Genomic DNA, 17,595 nt, shown 5'->3' with positions numbered 1-17,595 from the left:
AATTTTGAGTCAAAACTACTTTCTAAGTCCGCTGGACTTTTGGGTAAAAAAAAGTCCGCCGGAGCCCACACAGGGGCGGATTGTCGGGCAGATTGTCCGGTGGACTTTTCTGCCAGATTGTTTGATCGTGTGTACACGCCATTAGAGGGAAGCAAAGCCTGTGCTTCCATTGCAATTATCAAGGTCCTTTGTTACATTCACTATCATTACATCACCCTTGAAAGCAGGAGACTGTTGTTGTTGTTTTCTCTATACATAGGCTTGTACAGGTGTTTAGAGGCAGCATTTAGACACAGATAAATAACCCATCACTTGCATGTTCAGGAGAGGAGTATTTTGGCAGAAAAACAGCTCAATGAAACGAAATGAAGTGAGTGTTCATTCCAATGGCTTGCATCAATTAATATCTTGACCAATGGAATGAATGAACACCCTAATGCTCGACACACCTGAGCGCAACTTATTAGCAAAACATGGCTTTAGGCAAATGTGTCCAAGGGGAAAAAAAGTCCTATGTGCATGAGGACTAAAGAGCCAAGGTATGGACAGTAGGACAGGCAAGTATTACAAGCTTTGACGCTTTTTATTTATTTTTTATTTTTTTTTGTTCCTTTAGCTGGTGACCAGTTTTGGGATGAAATTGATACTCTTTCCTCAGAGGAATATAGAGAGTAAGGCACTATGTGTGTGGATTATGCAATTACAGGTTTCAGTAGGACTTAAATCTTGATCATTTAGTAGTGAAAGGGCGTAATCCTTACCTTATTGGAGGCTGAAGGTCAGATGGGCAGGGAAGAGCCACAAGGGTGGTTTTACAAGGGATGCTGGGTGTTCATACTGTAAAGTTTAGACAAAGAGGAAAGTTCCCTCCCTTCCTGTATTCTGGGGTATTGGGGTTTGTGGGTTGCTATTTTAGGTTATGAATTTATAGGCAAGTACTTATTTAAAAAAAAAAAGGAGGAGGGAATCATTGCCACAGCAGTTTAGCAGGTCAGGGGGTCTTTGGGGGGTCAATAACTATACTGTCACAAAATTAGGGGCCCATCTAGGGTATGGCACTCCCACCTGATTGGTTGGTTATTAGTGGTTATCCCAGGAGCTAGGTTCCCTGGGGTAAAATGTAAGAAGGTCATAACGTCTTCCAGCTGATCAGGGTGCAGGACATGGGCGATTACAGTTATAAAGTGTGCTTTAAAAAAGTCCCCTTCCTGGTTGCATGATTGAATTGTTTTAATTGATGTTATTTGTTAATAAAAGGTCTGCTGTGCCCATTTAAACCAATGTCATGCATTTTTGTGTCTTTATTTAGAAAGGTAACGGACCAAGTATAAATCACAATATATAATACCATTGGGGTAATGCCAAGCCATACATCTCCACAAACTTATAAAGATAGTGAAATATGAAATCACACATTAAAAAAAAGAATCTGGACTGTCCATGGTAGAGGTAAGCCTAACCGCATGCACAAGGATAACTAAAATGGTGCATTGCAAATTAAACCTATGATCAAGATAAATACTTTATCTAATAGTAAGCCACCTATGCACAATGTGGTCTGCTCAAACTAAGTCTCAACAGAAGACATTTATATCATTGGTCAAATACACCCTCCACCATCTTGTGCAGAGACATAAAGCCTGATTTCCAGACCTCTACACCGTGGAGGGAAATTACTTTGAAACTCAAAAAATAGGAGTTGACCTCCCACACCTTTCGGTATAGGAAGGTCTCTCACCCCCCCAGAAAAAAGACAGACAGAAGAACTAAAAGAAAAGAGGGTGTGCCAATTCCCCCAATCCAAACCATGAGCTAATCAAAATGGGCCCAGGTATCTCCTGTCAAGTACTAAATCCAGGGGCTCCAGGTTTTCTCAAACAACTTGAGTTTCTTCATTTTAATATTGTGGATAGACATTCATTAATTAACAACAACGTTTATGAATAACACGTCAGTGTTCTTTATTTTGTAGGAGAAAGAGGAAGTCAGGGGATTGTGGGGAAATCTGGTCCTCCAGGTGAAAAAGGTTTGTAAAATTAAAATTTTCAAATTCAAATAAAATTCAGTTCCATTTACATCCTCTGTAGTTTGCACTGCAATATTGAGAGTGTTTTCATGTGTATTTTAGGTGATACTGGCTCTAGAGGAGAGAAAGGAGTAAAAGGTAAGACTTCCAATGGTAATGACTTCCATATTTTAGGTTTATATTTTAATATGTACTTGGGAACATCTTAAACTGTGATGTCTAACACAAGCATATCCCTCAACTTGTAAAACTGTGTGTTAGCAAAAATAGGCCTGTACAAATTTCAGAACATGTTAAGATTGGGATCAGAATAGGATGTATGGAAGCTACTTCTGACCCCTGCCAAGAGACCATTAAATGGTAGGAGGAATGCTGTATAGTATATTGACCTGAATGACTCAGTACAACTGGATGGTTACATTGCAGCGTGGACAGCAATTTAAACTCTATGTGCAACCTTTTGGTTCATTGTTTCTCTTGCCTGTTTTGTAGAATGCTGCCCCAACTGCAGGGACAAGGGTGCATCTAATTCTCTGCATCCATTGCTCATGTGTACAAGGTCTAATTTATCTCATTCCTGTTAAAAGACATTATGCTAAAGCAGCCATTTTCAACCAGGGGGTGGCTAGGGGTTTCTAACCCCTTCATGCCAACTTAACACAAATATACGGCCACACTAGACAGCTTATATCTGTGGGGCCGCATGGTGCCCTTCCAGCACAGAGACCGGGACCCTGTACTAATGATAAGGACCTGAAACTCCCGATTCTGGGTCACCTGATTGCTGTGATAGTCTCTGATTGGCTATCACATTTATCAGTCACTGTGAAGTCCGCCCCGTGTTTTCTTTCTCTGTGAATGGAGGCGAAAGATGCATCGTATCTCTCTCTGTTTCCTTGCAGAGAGAAAAACAGTGTGTGTAAGAAAAAAGAAATAATAAAAAAAGAAATTCCTAGATCAAGATTTTGATCTAGGTTAGTGTTTGGGTCAGGGTCAGTATTGTTTTTGTACAGGGTTTTTTTTTTAATTGGTATCAGTGTCAGGCAGGATAAAAAAAAAAAACTGAAAAATGAGCACTATTGTTTTTGGTCTATACTACGGGTACATACAACAACTAATATACACATATGTGGTATTGCTGCGATCGTCAGGAGTAGGAGAACTTAATTTGGGTTGTTCTTCGGTGCAAGGTTATGGTAGCACCAAGAAATATACAGCTAAATTTAAAACAAATTTTTTTTTTTACTATTTTGGGCCAGTTTTCCTTTGAGAATAAAAAAAAAATCAGGAGATATGCATTACCATTTACTACCAAATGAAAGCTGAATTTGTCCTGAAAAAAAACAAGGTATAATCCACCTGAATGCACAAAGTAGTTGTCATGATATGTATGGTTTTACTAACACATGTCAATGTAGCAAAATTTGTGTTTAGGCATTTACATTTGTTTTACCCTTAGGTGCGAAGGGGCTAAGCTGTGGCTAACTGACTTCCTATCTGATGGTGGCTGCATAGTTTCAGGTCCAATGCTACGTGGCCAGCTTTATGACTACAAGGGTGTCATTATGGTCACTCCTGTAAGGGGGGAGGCATTCTTCCCACTTACCACCCCCAATCTAAGGGGCATTATCCCGAAGGCCCCAAGTTGAGTAATCATACCATACCAGGGGTTCCCTAAGAACTGAAAATTATTTCAAGCATTCCTCTAGGGTAGAAAGGTGGATAAAGGCTGTACTAAAGGAAATAACATCTCTCTGAAGAGCTCCAGGACAAGGTCACCTAGAGTCCCGGGCGAAAATGTCAAACTGCCTTTCCCCCCCCACCCCATTTATTGTGCATTTGTCATTATGTTTTCAATATCTAAAGCATTTAATGTGTCAGATGTCGTGAGGTTTAATTAAGACATCAGACACTCCCAAAAGTTTTCATTGATGGGGAGTCTTACAAAGGCTGCAGCACTGCGATGTGGTGGGATACAATGGCCACCAGAGAGGTGAAAATAAAAGTTTTTCTATTGAAAAAACATTTCTTCTGGGCTTTATTTCAGCCCTACAGGGTCACTTTAACTAGACCCAAAAATCAAAAGTCAACACCCCCAGGTACCTACATGTTTAATGACCTTCATGAATACACCAGTAGCCCCTTCTACAGCTGATTTCTGGTGATACTATAACGGTGCAGTTTATGGCATTTTTTTACATAGTTACATTGATTACTACCATACATGTGGGATCCAAAGGGCCGTCTTTAAGGCAGGGCAAAAGGGACAGCTGCCCTGGGCCCTGTCATTGTTGTGGGGCCCAAAACCGCTGCCTCATACTTGCCAACTATCCCAGTTTAAATTCCCTTGAACTTCTCTTGAAGTTTTAGTCCTGTGCTGTATCCTGATATCTCAGTGTGAAGTCCTGCTATTAATGCTGCCCAGCTCTGCCCTATTGTTGTGTACAGATGACTTACCTGCAGACCTTGTGTTTACATGTACATTACCAGCATTCATATGTAAATAACTGCAGCATTCATATGTAAATAGCTGAGGCCGGACAAATTGATATGTAAATAATGGCTGCATTCATATGTATATCACGCCCCCCGGCAGGGAGATGATGTGCTGTAACCTATAGCAAGAACATTTTTACCTGGGGTCCAATCAATATTAAAGATGGCCCTGGGGATCCCCCTGGAGGCTAGAAATCATTGTAGTAGGCAACACTACTCCAGTGATCTCCACTGACTAGTTCTAAGTGACTGCCCTGCTGCATTTTGAACAGAGCAGCTCAACAAAGGCGCCATTCACCGATTGTGTTGTATTTGAACAATGTAAAGTGTTCTATGATTGAATGCAATGGAAAGGTGGGACGTTGTGTCACACTCCTCACCTTATTCAGTCAGAGAATGCTTTGTATTCATTCAAAAAATGAAAAGCATTTTCCGATTGGTGCCCATGTTGAGCAGCCAACCTGGGAGCATGGGACCTAAACGCTAGTGGAGTTCACTGGAGTAGTGGTGTCTACTACAGTGATTTCCAGGTACTAGAGGAATCCCACCGATATGGTGTATGCATAGTTACATTCGTCCAAGCTTGACCAATGTGTATAATATCCATACCTGGAATTCTTTAAAGGTAAAGTATAATGAAAAACCACAGAGGCAGTCATCACGGAACAATAATTCTGAAAAACAAAACTAGTTGTCTGGCTGTTAACCTTTAACTTCATTTCATTTAAGTTAATAGCCTGGAGCAAGTATGCGGATCAGGATTTCTGGCCTTACTCTGACTTTCCTTATTTGCATACATGTTCCAGGTGACTAAGAAAGTAATAAATATACAGAATATCCAGTATGTCCCAATGAATCCAATATAGATCAGCTCTCTTATATACAACTAACAGTCAAAATTCTGTATTTCATCACAGGAGACAAAGGGGACCCTGCATTACCTACTGCTTTGCATGGTAAGTTTGATGTTTCCAAGGAGAATCTATTAGGCCGCTTACACACGCGGGGACTGTTCGCTCAACTTTGTCCGTCAAACAGTTTCAGCGGACAGTCCGCTCAAAATTAGCATGGACGGACTTGCCCACACACGACGAACGAACAGTCCGCTGAAACCGTGCGCGATGACGTGAACGGCACGTACGACGGGACGAAAAATACGACGTCCTATACACTGCAATGCAAACTTCGGCGTGTAAATCCTTTCTGAGCATGCGCGGAACTTAGTTTGACGAACAAGCCTACACACGAGGGGACTGTTCGCTGAAACAGAGTTTCAGCGGACAGTTTTTCGGAATTTCCGAAAAACTTTGTTCAGCAGACTGTCCGCTGAAACTGTCCGCTGAAAGCCCACACACGAGCGGACTGTCCGCCGAAACACTGTTCAGGGGACAAAGTTGAGCGAACAGTCCCCGCGTGTGTACGCGGCCTTACTCTTTATTACCTGTCATTCATTTAATGTAGCTGTGAAGTTAGTAAAAGGAAGGTATAATATTTCAAAAAATCCTCGTAATGGGCAAATATATATAATATAATGTTTAAAATACATTTTTGCTACCTTTTTTTTAATTTATTTTTTAACCACTTCCAGTCCGGGTCAATTGTGACATTCCTCTCCTACATGTATAAAACATCACTTAGAACTCTCAAACATTATGTTTTTCTTTTTTTTTTTTTTTTAAGCAGAGGCCCTAGAGAATAAATTGATGGGTGTTGTATATTTTTATGTCACATAGTACTTGCGCAGTGGTTTTTCAAACACAGATTTTTGGGGAAAAATACACTTTAATGAATTTTAATACACAAAAACACAATATAATACCCGCTTTTGTTTGGGTAAAATATAAAAGATGATGTTACATTGAGTAAATAGAAACCAAACATGTCAAGCTTTAAAATTGCATCCGCCTGTGGAAAAGTACCAAACTACGGTACTTAAAAACCCCCATAGGCGACACTTTAAAAGCCATTACAGGTTACCAGTTTAGAGTTACGCAGGAGGTCTGGACCTAGCACAGGTGGGCGGGGCCCTTTACATTTTATTTTTAAATATGCACTGTGCCTTTAATTTATTGCTATCACAAAGGATGAACAACATCCCTTGTGACAACATGGGCCACGATAGGTCCTCTTTATGGAAAGATCTGGGTTCTTTTAGACCCTGGACCTCTACTCTGGCCTCCAATGCAGCCAATCAGACACAGATCGGTCGGATCGGCTGCTTCCATGGCTGATAAAGATTTGGTTACTTCTGGTTTCTGACATCACACAGTGGGAGGAACAAAATAGGACCCACCTTCTGCCACCCGTAAAAGTAATCCAGCATTTCACTGAGCCTGCCTTCTGAACTACAGAGGTGCTGAGAGGAGGAGTTTTGGGAGGTGGAGTCAGTGCAAGAAACACTGCTTGCCAGTGTTCTGTCAAATTCTCCAACCACGTAATTTCCTGTTTCTTTAAACCATCAGTAATTGGAGATTTTGACAAATTGCTGTTTGGACACAACACCAGCAACTGAATAGAGTCCAGTGCACGATATTATGAGTGGAGAGTGTTACTCTGCTCCAATACTAGCAAACAAAATGGCCACCACCAAGGCAGCAACAACTTTGTCCTCCTTAGCCGCTGGGCTGTCAAACCAGCTAAATCTTCCTGTACCAGACTGTATTCAGTTGCCAGTGTTTTGTCCAAACAGCAATTTGTCAAAATCTGCAATTATTGATGTTTAATGAAACCGGAAATTACGTGGTTGGAGCTTTTGATGGGTTGGAGAATTGTACAGAAAACTGGCAGCAAGGTACCATGGGATATGTAGTCCTTTGAAATTGAGTGTAAACAGCAGAGGAGAAGCTGCAAAGCATGCAGGAATTTGTGGAATGAGATGACAGGCAGCACTCACATCATGGAAGGAGGAGAATTTTTCAAATAAGCTTCTATTGGATTGCCAATAATAACTATTGTTTATATTAGTATTACAATGCGGGTGTTTTAAATTGAAAGTGTTTGCTGTGACCATAGAATTCCTTTAATCCAGTGGTCACATGACCACATGGTGTTTATACCCATCCCTATTCCTAAGTGAGTGGGCATTTCTGTGTTGCCTAAGGGTGGAAGTAGAGTGAGGTCAGCAGAAAGAGAAATACATTCCCTGTAATGCAAACTGGGTTTGGCTGCAAAGCTGACTATGGGACTACAGGCACACGATGCGTTGGCATGTATTGAGAATGTTGACCACCACTGATTTAGGGACTACATGGGTTTTTGAGACCAGGAAACCTTAAACAAAAATCAGTTTGTGCTTCCCTCTTTACTGGGATACATATGAAAGTATTGGCAAAACGAAAAAGCTTTGTAATATATGGGTGAAATGGTTGGAGGAACCTTCCAATGCTGTTGATCTAAGCCAGTGGTCTTCAAACTGTGGCTCTTTGCTTGCCTTTATCTGGCCCTTGAAGCATTATTCCTGTCACTGACACCAACAATGGGGCAGAATTCCTGCCACTGACACCAACAGAGCAGCAGAATTCCTACCACTGACAATAAAAAAGGGCACTATTTCTCCCTCTGATACCATAGATTGAGCATTGTTTACTCCCACTGTCCACAGTCCGGCCCCTCTGAAGTCTGAAGGACAGTAAACTGGCCCTTTCTTTAGAAACTTTGGAAACCCCTTAACTAGGCTCTTGATATAAGCTTTGCTGGCCTCTTGAAGGCTTCCTGGGCCCCCCTTAAGTGTGCTGCACCCACTTGGGTGTCCCTAAAAAGAAGAGATGCTTAGTTGAGTAATCCCGGTGTTGTGGATTGGTGCGTGTGCCTCCATTTTAGGTTGGTTCGTGTTAGATGAAATCACCTCTGACCTTCCCTGCATTGATTGGGTCATCGTAATTTGCACCGTTCATGATTCAGATGATCATTGTGCTGGAATGTATGGATGGGGGAATCCTCCCCTTGCACTACTGTATTCTGACAGCAGGACATTCCTACTGCCAGAATACACTGATAAATGATGCAGATGATTGGCTGCAAGCACTGATCGAACACAAGTTTTCCAAAAGTCCAGTTCAAAACAAATTGATCAGTAGGTCGACTTCTCTCAAACAGGAATAGCCACAGATGGTTCGAAATTTGGCAGAATTTTGATCCATATCTGATCCATCTCTGGTGAGCTTTAGTTTGGCCCTGTTGGAACTTCAATGACCTGTAAGGGAAATTTCTAGATCTGTTTAAGGATATTGTCTTATTCACTTATATGGAATGGGTGATCAGTACATCTCGGAATAAATATATATACTTTTTCTAACCTCAGATGCAAAAAATTGCAAGGAACTCCTGCACCAGGGTGAAATACTAAGTGATTGGTACACCATAAACCCAAAGGGCCAGAAGACCATGAAAGTATTGTGTGATATGCATACTGATGGAGGAGGATGGATCGTAAGTGATCAGAAGATAAAACTTCAATGTAGTGGAAAAAACGAACTCAAAATGTCATTCTTAAATGTTAAAGGAGATGTTCACCTTTATGAAAAAAAATTATAAATGCACTTTTTTTGCAGGTAAAAAATATGCATTTCCTTTTTTTTGTTAGGAGCCTGTAAAGCATTGCACCCACGATCAGCAGATAATGGTTGTAATGCCACAGTCCTGCAGGCTGTCTGTGTATCTGTCTGGCCGTACCTCCGATACAGGCAGGCAGTTACACAATGGCAGGAAGCTCAATGAACGACCTAGAGAGCTCAGCAGCGCTCTGGTAGTTTGAGGACTACAAGTCGACAGCCACAAAGGCTGTCTGTACTTATAGTTTCATCATTTTTTTTTAAAGTTGCGAAGAGAAAGCCCTAAAACCTGGAGCACTCGGGCAAGCAAAGAACGGCCACTTGCCAATGTCAGATTATCCACAAACGTCCTAAAGTTTGTCTCGAGAATGGGCAGGTAGAGTTATTGATCAAGACACTAGTTGCGTGTCAGAGCTCTCCAGTATTTAGAGCTCTTGGGGTGCTCTGCCAGAACTGAGGAGTGTTCACTATACAATATGTGCACAGTAAAGATTCATGGAATTTTGTTAGAAAAACAAGTTTGCTTTCAAGAAGACCACACATCATAACATACTACAAAACAACCCATCGATAAATGATAAATAAGTGCTTGTAGGAAGACTAGGACATCATATTATTTATATTCATAATAATATATATTTAAGTATGTGTAACTTAAAAGACATGATTAGGGATAGGCCATCAGTTTTGGATTAACCGGCCATTATGCTAAAATATAGTAGGTCCTCTGGTCTAACTGCATAGACCTAAGTCATGGACTGCAGGATTATCACTCAAATAGTTTAGCTGGCTGTTCCTTGGGCAGTTAAGAAACCATGGGTGAAATTTACATCAAACATTTAATCCCCGCTTGCTAATATACTGTGTGGCAAATGTGTAGTGAGCCATTCCACTAAAGCAACATCATTAGATCTATCGTTTGGGGGGGGGGAGCTTTCCTTTTCAGCAGCAGTGTAAATTAGGCCCTATAGTAAATGATAAAGTCTGCTAAAAAGAAACATCAGTATACAGTGAGTGCATAGGTATCCCCCAAGTACGAGACATAAGCCCAAGCACCAGGTCGCAGTAATACATTTCTGTGTGTAGGTTTTCCAGAGACGTTATGACGGGTCTGTTGATTTTTTCCGTGATTGGAATTCGTACAAGAGTGGTTTCGGGAGTCGTCTGAATGAGTTCTGGCTGGGCAATGACAATCTTCATATGCTGACATCATCAGGTAACAAGACTGCCACATTAGCTTTTGAGCACCTTCATTTTCCATCACAGCACATATTTGGATACAGTACACCCATAAATACTATAGTATCAAGTACAATGTTCCCTCAAGTTTTGTCATATGTGAGCTTGTACATCAATTTGAATGTTTAGCTAGTCAGCATTTGCATACTTATGCTATGGAGAGGGGTAGAGAGACAGACATCTTTAAGGACCATAGTTCTAACAAGAATGGTCATTATTTCCTTTGTGAGCTCTTGGCCAGGTATGTCTAGCGCTGCTTAACCACTTCAATACAGGGCATTTATACACCCTTCCTTCCCAGACCATTTCTTGGTTTTATCGCTCTTACACTTTGAATGCTAATTACTCAGTCATGCAACACTGTACCCAAACAACATTTTTATCATTTTTTCATACAAATAGAGCTTTCTTTTGGTGGGATTTAATCATCACTGGGTTTTTTATTTTTTGTGACATAAGTGAAAAAAGAGCGAAAATTTTGAAAAAAAAAACAAAACACTTTTTTTTAAATATCTATGATAAAAGTTTGCAAATAAGTCATTTTTGTTCATAAATTTGTGCCAAAATTTATACTGCTACATCTCTTTGGTAAAAATAACCCAAATTAGTGGGTATTATTTAGTCTTATAGAGTCTACAAGCTATGGTGCAAATCATTGAAAATTGATCACATCTGATCACAGCTGATCTCATTTCTTGAGGCTCTGAAATGTCAGGAAAGTACAAATACCCCAAAAATGACCCCTTTTTGAAAAGTAGACAGGCTAAATTATTTAGTAAGAGGCATGGTGAGTTTTTTAAAGTTGTAATTTTTTCCTACAATTCTTGGGAAAATTAAGAATTATTTTTTTCACAAAATTGTCATAATAACAAGTTATTTCTCACACACAGCATATGTATACTTCCAATTACACCCCAAAATACATTCTGCTACTCCTCCCAAGTATGACAAAACCATTTGTGTGGGACTTTTACACAACCTGGCCACACAGAGAGGTCCAACATGCAGGGAGCACCGTCAGGGGTTCTAGGAGCATAAATGACACCTCTAATTTCATAACGACCTATTACATTTGTGAAGGCCCTGGAGCACCATTTTAGAAAGCAGACACCTCAACGTCTATTCTATGAAGCATTATGAGTCTTTTTAACAGTTCATTTTTTTTCCACAAGTCTTCGAAAAATGTGGAAAGAAAATTAAAATCTTTTTTTTTTTTTTTTTTTACACAAAGTTGTCCATTTATAAGAGATTTCTAACACATAGCATGTATATAGCAAAAATTATACCCCAAAACACATTCTGGTACTCAGATGGACTATGACATGGGCTGGGACAGGTATTTGGGTACTCAGATGGGCTGGGACAGGTACTTTGGTACTCAGATGGGCTGGGACATGTACTCGGCTGCTCAGATGGGCTGTGATGGCTGGTGACAGGTACTTTGATGGCTGGTGACAGGTCCTCTTTATTGGGGGGGTAATCAGCGTGTGTTGGTGTACACTAAGTGGTAACGAGATGTTACCGCAACCTCCTTCTCACAAACGATTGGTGTGTGAGGAGGAGAACCCGGTAACCTCTCATTACTGCGATTTGTTGACATTCTGTGACCGGCTGTGATTGGGCACAGCCGGTCACATGGTAAAGAGCCAATTTTATTGGCTCTTTACTGTGATCGGGGCTGGGCTGTGTCAGGGTAACAAGCCTCATCCCCGATCGCCGCTCTGCATGCACCCTAGGGGCGTGTATGAGCGGAGTTCACGTAGACAGTACATGTGACTGGCTGTGATTGGACACAGCCGGTCACGTGTATCGGGGTGGAGCGGGGAGGCGGATCACATGGATTGGGGAGGCAGATCACACGGATCGGGCTCATCCATGATCACTGCTCTGCAGGCCCCCGAGGGCCCTCAGGAGCGGCGAGATACCGAGGACATCATATGATGCCCACCCAGGAGATCCTATCTGTGGGCGTCATTTGACTATAGCCCGGTATTCTTATTGCCCTGATAATGAAAAACCGCCTTTGCAGTATAAGGTTAAACCGCTTCTCTTCCAATCTCAATGTGTGGCCCTGTGTCCTCATACACTCCTTGAGACTGAATAGTTTTTTCCTATGCTGAGATCGCCATTGAGGGATTTGTATCTCCTCTCAAGCGTCTTTTTTCCAGCAAGAATACATTCAGTGTTTGCAGTCTTTCCTCGTAATTTAGGTCCTCCAGTCCCCATATTAGTTTTGTTGCCCTTGGGCTCTCTCCACTTCCAACACATCTCTTCTGAGGGTAGCGGTGTCTACTTCAGTAATTTCCCACTCTCAGGGATATTGGTCAGATATGATATATACATAGTTACATTGGTCCGTGCTGGATCAATGTTACTGAACAAAAAAAACACCAATACCTGGAATTGTTCTTTAAGCTGGCCAATACACCAGCAGAATTTTGTTCATTTTTTTCTTTAAATTTTGGGGACATTTCTATTGGTCATTAAGGCCCAATTGATGTTCATTTTTAATCGTAGTGATGAGAAAGTGACTTAAGCCGCGTACACACGGGGCGGACTGTCTGGCCAACTTAGTCCGTCAGACAATCCGACAGACAGTCCGTCATACTTTCGAAATGAACGGACTTGACCACACACACCACTTTTTGAGCGGACTAATACGGCGTACTAAGTCCGCCATACTATCCGCCCTACTTTTGAAATGAACGGACTCGCCCACACACGCGGAGGAAAGTCCGCTCATTTCGAGCGCGTCTCCAGGTAGGCGGGGCCCGCGAAGGAGACGTCGCTGGCCCCGCCGCCTGGTATGGACTTAAAGGGGAACCCCAACGCCGAAAAAAATCGGCGTGGGGGTCCCCCCCAAGTCCACAACAGACCCTTGTCCGAGCACGCCGCGCGGCCCCCCCACCCCAAAGCACCTTGTCCCCATGTTGATGAGGACAAGGGCCTCTTCCCAACAACCCTGGCCGTTGGTTGTCGGGGTCTGCGGCGGCGACAGAAGACCGGGCCACCGCCTGTAAAAGAGCTATAAGAAGGCGCGGTGGCCCGGCAGAAGAACCGAAGAGGGGGACAAGACCCCCCGAAGTCGGGAGAAGAGGCCGGCGGCGAGGAAGAAAGCCGGACTCCTCCGCTAGCAAAAGAGCTACAAGAAGATAGCGGAGGAGTCCGGCGAGAAGACCCCCGAAGACGGAAGACCCCCGGAGCTGTGCAATAAAGTATTTTATCTCGTGTGTTGTGTTTTTTTTTGTACTTTTATTTTACAGGTGAATGGGTAGGGGTACATTGTACCCCATACTCATTCACATAGGGTGGGGGGCCGGTATCCGGGGGCCCCCTTATTAAAGGGGGCTCCCGGATTCCGATAAGCCCCCCGCCCGCAGACCCCGACAACCAACGGCCAGGGTTGTCGGGAAGAGGCCCTTGTCCTCATCAACATGGGGACAAGGTGCTTTGGGGTGGGGGGGGCGCGCGGCCCCCCCTTCCCCAAGGCACCCCCCCATGTTGAGGGCACGCGGCCTGGTACGGCTCAGGAGGGGGGGGGGGCGCTCGCTCGTCCCTCTTTCCTTGCCGGCCGGGTAGCGTGCTCAGACAAGGGTCTGTTGTGGACTTGGGGGGGACCCCACGCCGATTTTTTTCGGCGTTGGGGTTCCCCTTTAAGTCCATACCAGGCGGCGGGGCCAGCGACGTCTCCTTCGCGGGCCCCGCCTACCTGGATACCCGCTCGAAATGAGCAGACTTTTTTCCGGGCGGTTAAAGTCCGCTCATTTCAAAAGTACGGCGGACTGGCACACACACGGGCGGATTGTCCGCCGAAATGCGAGTCCGACGGACAGTATTACGGAAATTCCGAAATACTTAGTCCGCCAGACTGCACGCTGAAAAAGTCAGTTGAAGCCCACACACGAGCGGACTGTCCGCTGAAATGTGTTTCGGCGGACTAAGTAGGCCAGACAGTCCGCCCGTGTGTACGCGGCTTTAGAAAGAATGGAAGAATGTTCTTGAACAAAATAATTTCTTTGAATGGGGATTCTGTTAGTCAAAAACTGTACATATTGTAATAAAACCCGGGATTCCATTCAAGTGGCAGGTCTGAAGGACATTTTAAGGGCTTTCAAACTGAATTTGTTGACTCAATGATGGAAAGACAGAATGTTGTTATGAATGAATCTTCTTTGAATGTTCATTTGAAAATCTAACCCTGTATGACCAGTTTTATGATTTCACAAAATACATCGTATTGACGGATCTTTTCACAGGCACCTGGGAATTGCGTATTGATCTATCTGCCTCTGATAACAAAAAGTATTTCGCCAAGTATGCATCCTTCAAAATTCTGGGAGAGGCTGAAAAGTATAAATTGTTACTTGGAGCTTTCACTGATGGAAATGCAGGTAAGAGATTGCTAGCTGGCTGTTATTGTTCTAGTGGATGTCCAGGAGCAGTCTTTTTGGTCATCTGACCTCTAAAATGTTAGCATGAGTCCAGATACAGAATAAAGTAACAGTCAATCAATTCCTTGCCCAGCAACGGCTGCCCAGCACACTTTGTGCAAATTCCCAGTAGATACAAAAGACAAAAATTAAAGCACAGCCCGTACACGAGCGGAGCATAGGGGCAGGGCTGGCATGAATGAAGTGGACTGGCAACCATTGGCTGAGACAGCTGGGGGGGCGGAGCCAGCGCGAGGATGCGTGCGCGCGCTACGCCCCAGCGTCCAGTTGGTTGAGGAAGTTCACCGAGCGGCATGGCGTCTTCCCTGGGTGATCTTGTGCAGCAGCTGCGGGCCGCGGCGGCGGCGAACGGAGAGCGGTGGCTCCACGAACAGGTGGCGGCGGCCCTCGGCGAGGTGCGGGACCATACGAGGATGGAGGGGGATGGATCGGCTCGGGCGCGGCGTTCCCGCCCGCCGGCCCGCTTCTCCCCTGATTCCCCCAGGGCTCCACCCAGTCGCCATGCGGGGACCGCTGGCCCTGCCCCCCACGAGCCGCCCGCAAAACGGCCAGCCCGGAGGGCTGAGGTGGTCTCTGGGCATGCTGGGGCGGGGGGGCGCAGCTCCATGAGGCCGGTGGCCGGTCCGGCGCCGGCCTCCACCAGCATGGCGTTCCGCCGTGAGGATGATCCGGGCCCCTCTCGTAGCTCAGCTGCTGCGGGGGTGGGGCCACGCCATCGGAGGCCTTACACAGCGGCTGCGGACAACACACCGGTGGTGGAGGACATGTCTCCAGTGGGGCGGCGGCCGCCGCACCACTGTCTCCCAGCGTCAGCGGAAGCAGGGCCGAGCAGCCGGAAGAAGGCGGTGAAGAAGTCGGCGGCGGGGCGGAGCAGAGGACGGCCCAAGCGCACCTTGCCAGCAGCCCAGGCGGTGCCCGGTGGACGGCTGTCGCCCAGGGACGGATCGGCTACCCCGGGCCGGTCGGAAGGCGAGCTGTCGTCATCAGCGGAGGAGGGACCGAGTGGCGTTCCGTCAGTGGTCGGTGAAGGTTCGGCGGCTGGAGGCGTTTCTTCCAGGCGGCCCGGTAAGTCTGATTTTGTTCCGGGGTCCTTGGGGGGGGTTGGTTGGGGGGGGTCGGGCAGTGAGGGGGAGGAGGGTGCAGGGGGGGTTGTCCGCGGCGGAGGGGAGGCTGCCTCGTTTGCCCCGCATCTGGCAAGGCGGGTGAGTGACCGCGTCCCGGCGGATGGGGGGCTAGCGGGCCTCCTGGCGGGCCTCAAGGATCTGGTCGGCAGACTGGAAACTGGGGGGGCGGGTCCGGGGTCGGCGTGGACCGCTCCGGGGGACCGTGCCAGGGGTGCGGCGGGGCCTGTGGGCGGGTCGGGGGCTGCGTGCGCGGATACGCCAGTGGCTGGGGGTGTGGTAGCGGGGGCGACCCCGCCGGCTGCGGTCGCGGCTCCGGGCACGGGGGATCAGGTGGTGGCAGCCGCGCCGGCTGCGCCAGCTGGCCCTGCGGGGGAAGCGGCAGGGGATGCGGGCAAGAAACAGGACCTGGTCAGGTTAGCGGATGCGGCGCGCTGCGAGGTGTATGTGTGTTTTGAGGGGCCGCTGGGGGCGCATTTGAAACAGGAGGTCAGGGAAAAAATTTGGAAGGGGGAATATGTGGAGATATTTTCTCTGCTGCCCCTGGAAAAGTTCAACATGGATAGGGTCAAGCCGGAGGACAACAAGAAGGAGGACGAAGAGAAGAGACGATACCGCTTGATTCCTCGGACCTTCCCGAATTGGCTGCAGGCGTTCGCGATTCTCGCGAGTGTGATAGGGGAAAAGAATCCGGAGCATTGTTCTGCTCTTTTTTGCTACTTGGATGCGATAGGGGAAGCGCACAGAGTCTACGGGGGATTGGCTTGGCTGCGTTATGATGAGCAGTTTCGGCAGCGGAGGGCGATTCGACCTGCTCTTCGCTGGGATCATAAGGATATCAGTCTGTGGATGCGCCTTATGTCATCGGCGAGGACTACGAGTCAGTTTTTTCAGGGGGGGGCCGGTGGACCAGGGGCTTCCGGTCAATCGGCCGCTAGAAGGAAGGGAGTCTGCTGGCAGTATAATGAAGGTGGTTGTAGGTTCGCAGGCAGCTGCAAGTACAAGCACGAGTGCTCGGGTTGTGGAGGCGCCCACCCGGTGTCTCGCTGCTTCAAGCAGGGCAAAGGCAGGGCCGGGGAGCCTGCACACAAGAGGGACGACGCCGGTGAGGCTGGAAAGGATGCGTCCTTTTCTCGATCGATATCCGGATAGGGAGGCGGCGGCGATTCTGGGTTTGGGGTTTGCGGTGGGTTTTCGTATTCCGGCAGTCCTGGGGACGACCCCCCCGGTGGCCAAGAATTTGCGGTCTGCCATGTTACATCCCGAAGTGGTTTCGGAGAAACTGCGGAAGGAGGTGTCCTTGGGGAGGATCGCGGGCCCGTTCTCGGAGGTACCCATGCCGGACCTGGTGGTATCACCCTTGGGGGTGGTTCCTAAGAAGGAACCGGGTAAGTATCGCTTAATCCACCATCTCTCCTACCCGAAGGGGGGTTCGGTGAATGATGCCATCGACCCCCGGCTTAGCGCGGTTTCCTACACGTCTTTTGATGCGGCGGTGTTTTGGGTGCGGCGTTATGGCCGGGGGGCGTTGATGGCAAAAACTGATATTGAGGCAGCTTTTCGCTTGCTTCCGGTGCACCCCGAGAGTTTTCGGCTTTTGGGCTGCAGGTGGCAGGAGGAGTACTATGTGGATCGGTGCTTGCCCATGGGGTGCTCCATCTCGTGTGCGCTGTTTGAAAAATTCAGTTCCTTCGTGGAATGGGTGGTCAGAG

The 17,595-nt window shown here is 46.2% G+C and overlaps 1 protein-coding gene across 1 annotated transcript in view; it reads left to right on the top strand.

Annotated features, from left to right (window-relative positions):
• The window catches only part of LOC143981523 (ficolin-2-like), a 47,127-nt gene that overhangs the window by 19,790 nt on the left and 9,742 nt on the right, over nucleotides 1–17,595 (top strand). The window contains exons 3-8 of the mRNA XM_077479398.1: nucleotides 1,973–2,026; nucleotides 2,129–2,164; nucleotides 5,440–5,478; nucleotides 8,823–8,950; nucleotides 10,159–10,288; nucleotides 14,568–14,702. Coding sequence (XP_077335524.1) covers nucleotides 1,973–2,026; nucleotides 2,129–2,164; nucleotides 5,440–5,478; nucleotides 8,823–8,950; nucleotides 10,159–10,288; nucleotides 14,568–14,702 — 522 coding nt within the window. The remainder of the gene's footprint in view (nucleotides 1–1,972; nucleotides 2,027–2,128; nucleotides 2,165–5,439; nucleotides 5,479–8,822; nucleotides 8,951–10,158; nucleotides 10,289–14,567; nucleotides 14,703–17,595) is intronic.

This window comes from Lithobates pipiens, unplaced genomic scaffold (genome assembly GCF_037356315.1).
Source record: "Lithobates pipiens isolate NorthernLeopardFrog02 unplaced genomic scaffold, aLitPip1_a1.2 Scaffold_1, whole genome shotgun sequence".
Classification (NCBI taxonomy): Eukaryota; Metazoa; Chordata; class Amphibia; order Anura; family Ranidae; genus Lithobates; species Lithobates pipiens.
This window is presented reverse-complemented; position numbering and strand designations above follow the sequence as displayed.